General features: G+C 37.9%; 1 protein-coding gene across 1 annotated transcript in view; it reads left to right on the plus strand.

Annotated features, from left to right (window-relative positions):
* LOC106510910 (DNA (cytosine-5)-methyltransferase 3A) overlaps positions 1–2,257 on the plus strand; it is a gene marked incomplete at its 3' end in the record, with an annotated part of 14,491 nt that extends 12,234 nt beyond the window's left edge. The window contains 1 exon segment of the mRNA XM_013999643.1: positions 2,054–2,257. Within this exon segment, the coding sequence (XP_013855097.1) occupies positions 2,054–2,257 (204 nt within the window).
* Positions 2,258–4,045: the final 1,788 nt, after the last annotated feature.

The following is a 4,045-nucleotide window of genomic DNA, read 5'->3' on the forward strand; positions in this document are numbered from 1 at the left end:
GATGGATGGATGGATGGATGGATGGATGGATGGATGGATGGATGGATGAAGTTACTTTTATCCCGTCATATCTCATCATGTTTTAAGTTTGCACTCCATATCTAAAAGTATTAATGTGCTACTGCTTTATTTTCAGGTATTTTATTTCTCCAAAACGTTATTATTTACCATTTCTGTTTTCATGAGCAACAAAATAAATATCAAAAAATTATCCACAGGGATTTAATGACTTATTCGTGTGCTTCTTCTTATTATAAAATTCATATTGAAGCATTTAAATCTAAATCAAARTGAARTGAATTTAATTTAGAGGTTGGTAACAATTCATCCAATCCTTATGTCTTGGTTTGCAGGAGATGTGTAAACACTACACAACTGCATGTTTCAGCTCAGTAGAGCAGCAAATATAGTTATTATTTGTTCATTTTAAAGTTCGGTCATGAGCCATGGTTTATTCCTTTTGCTGTTGTGTTTTTATTTTTGTCGTGTTTCTTTGTTCTTTTATTTTTTAAGATTCATTATGAAAAAAAAGATTTAGTATGTTTAGTTTGTTTCTCAGCATGTTAGTGTGTTATGAGTCATTAGTGAGTCGTTTTGTGTCATGTTCATTAGTCTGAGCTTCCTCCACCTGTAATTTCTCCTCTTCACCACTGAAACTCTTCTTCATCTTCTTATCTTTGGTTTGTTTGGCCTTTAATGCTGGTTTTTACCTTCTCTTTTCACGTCTGTGTTTTGTTGCTAATATGACTCCATAAAATGCATTTGTTTTCTGTTCCACAGTATATAAAGTTAAAATAAGWGATTTATTTTGAAAGGTAATTTCTGTGCTTCTCAGCCGACTTATTCACAAGTTTGAAACATTTTTTCACCTTTTCTTTTATAAATTAAGTCAAGATTTCCAACAGGCTCTTAAACCAGCATTAAAACACAATAAACTACATACTGATATTTGTTGTTTTATTGTAAAGAATAGTGCAGTACTTTACRTATAGTATATACTTTTATCAGTCGTGCTCATATTTATTCGATCATTTTAAAAAGTTTTATAGTAAATTATATATAGTATCTTTTTGCCTTTCTGTGTCCTAATTTAAAACTGTTCGTTCTGTCTCTGGTGTAAATCCAGATTTATCATACAACCTTATTTACTTCCTCTTCTCTCCCTCCTGTTTTCCCAGCAGTTGAACCCGTTGAACRGCCTCACCACCACAGCCCTTCTCCACACTCACTTCCTGTTTAGTGGAACAATTACAGGAGGGTTTCTAAAGCCCCCCAGTTCTCTGAGGCCTTCTTCTATTATAACTCTGATCTGCTGGAAAGACCCTGATAAAACMGAGTTTATTAGAGCTGTGAGGCAGAGCGTGCTGATTTAGAGCAAGAAGAGACAAACAGAAAGTTATGACAGAGAAACAGACATGAAGGGTTCTGCAGGACAGACTGTGGCTGCTGACACCGTTACAGGATCTTTATTGTGTTAGACTGATTGTTTGTCTAGTAAGATATATCTGGATTTATTRATGAGACAACAAATAAAAGATTTATTTTGTAACTTACATTCTGGGTATTTTAAATCTATGTTGTGATGCAACAACACAGCTGGACCTCCTTGAATAACTCTTAATGTTTCACAATAAATGTTCCTGTCAGAAAACTAGTTCAAAATAAAATGTTCTAAAAATAACAAACTAAAATGCTTAAAACTATATTGTGAATAATTTACAGTGGTACTAAATAAAGTTAAGATGATGCAAAAGTTGTCTTTTCTTTTTTATTTGCATCAAAGGTACATTTATGCAAACATTGTTTTCATTTTAAATAAGTTTGATTAAATTTTACATTTTGAAAGAATTTAAGATTGTATTTTAGGTCAGCAGTTCTGTTTTTTTTTTTTTTTGATTTTGCAAATAATTTCTCAAAAAAAGAAACGATTTAGCTTTTTATTCTACCAATTCAATGTAACAGGAAGTTTGTAATAAAGTTTTAATTCACATTAAAATGTGAAATAATGTGTTATAAAAGCTTTGCTCAGACCTCTGCCGTTCTTCCTCTGCAGGCAGAACGACGGGCGTACAGGGAGGCGGAGATAAACATGATGGACGACCTATCAGAGGCTGACTTTCAGAAAGAGGAGGAGCCAGCCAGCCCGGCCCCGCCCCCCTTACAGCAACACACAGACCCCGCCTCTCCAACGGTTGCTGTGACGCCAGAGCCGGTCGCCAGAGGAGACCAGGCCATGTCCAGTGAGATGGAGTACCAGGTGAGATGTTTTTAACACAACTCTAAATAAGTTACTAAAATCTCAAAACAACCTCTTAAGACTTGTGTCTGAAAATGAGCTTAAAGGTACATTATACCTTACAGTTTACATTATACATACAAAGGTACAACATTCATTCACAGCAGTCTTGTCCTTTTACCAGTAAACTAATTAAGATATGCAGTTCATTCATTTTGACTTGCTCAATTAATTCAGTTCAATTCAGTTTATTCATACAGCTCCAAGTCCCAACATCCGTTGTCTCAGGACACTGTAGATAAAAAGAACAATGTAAAGAAGAAAGCAGCAGATTGTGTTGAATCACTTCATCACAGTCTCCCATCCTGAGCAAACGGTGGAGAGGAAAAACTCCCTGCTAATCAGGAAGAAACCTCCAGCAGAACCAGGCTCAGGACAGGAGACCATCTGCCTCTACCGGCTGCTTGGAGGACAGGAAAGAGACACAGACAAACACAGAAGAACTGGTCCAGGACTGGTCCAGGACTGGAGCAGGTGCACCTTCTTCTGGAAGAGACAAAGAAAAAACATGATAGAAATAATAAGAATAAACATGTAGAGAAGAGAGACTAAAGACAACAGCAGAGTGAGGAGATGTGCTCAGTTTGTGCTCCAGCAGTCTACGTTCACACTGAACACGTTTTGAGCAGCAAARGGTGCCCAACACCTCCAGTTGGACGCACTAGGTTCAGACCAGGACACAGACTGGAGGCGCCTCTGAAGAGGGAAGAGCATCTTGGTTTTTTTCTAATCTGTCTTCAGCAGGTGAAATAAAGATAAAATAAAGAAAATGGCTTTGCTTTGTTTACTAAAGAGCAAGTGAACACCACCAAATATTTAATTCACCAGATAATTTAGAGGCGSTTTGTTCGGTTAGTTTKACTCCAGGAGCTGCGAGCTGACAGACTGTTTTTTGTTCTGAGRCCAGTTTAACACCGCGGTCAGTTTAACGAGCTGCTGACCCACATCGGTGCTGATATCTCCTGTCAGAACATCAACTGCAGACGGTCCATTTCAGCTAAACATCTGCTGTCTGTCTGTTTGTGGGCAACATTCTGGAAACCATCACYTGGAAAAATGAGTCTCTCTGATTGGTTGTCAAGACGCGTCGAACGGCGAAAYATRAGATTTTTGAACTTGAGCGTCGACTGCTTTCGCCGCACTGCGTGCACGGAAAACGCTACGGCTACCTTCTGCATTCCTTGCACGCCGCYCTAAACAGACTTGACGCGCTGCAAGACCCCTGGTGGTGCGTCCACCATAGGTTTTGTATGTAAACTGACTGGTCCTGCAGCTAAAAACACTTTCAGTGTGATCGTAGCATTAGCCTATAGCAGCAGAAGTGAAGAATAATTCAGGAAACCTAAGRCTAACTATAGTAGTTATTAAAAAGGAAAGTCTTCAGTCTAGCTTTAGAAGTAGACATGGTGTCATCAGCCTCARGGACAGAAACTGGAAGTGGAGAGAAGCTAAAACTGGAGAAATATGATCTCTCCTTCCAACTCTCATTAAAACTCTAGCAGCAGCATTTTGGATTAACTGAAGACTTCTTAAAGAGGTTTTTGGATGTCCAGATAATAAAGAGTTACAGTAATCCAGTCTAGACCTGATAAATGCATGAATCAGTTTTTCTGCATCATTTTTGGACAAAATGGGCCTCATGCAAGAACCGTTGGTTCACAGATTTGTTCTTCAGTTGTGCGTACGAGTGATTTAGGAGAATTTGTGACATTCACCAATGTTTTCATATTCTAAGATTTTTTTCAGATA

The sequence above is a fragment of the Austrofundulus limnaeus genome, unplaced genomic scaffold (genome assembly GCF_001266775.1).
Source record: "Austrofundulus limnaeus strain Quisiro unplaced genomic scaffold, Austrofundulus_limnaeus-1.0 Scaffold2391, whole genome shotgun sequence".
NCBI lineage: Eukaryota > Metazoa > Chordata > Actinopteri > Cyprinodontiformes > Rivulidae > Austrofundulus > Austrofundulus limnaeus.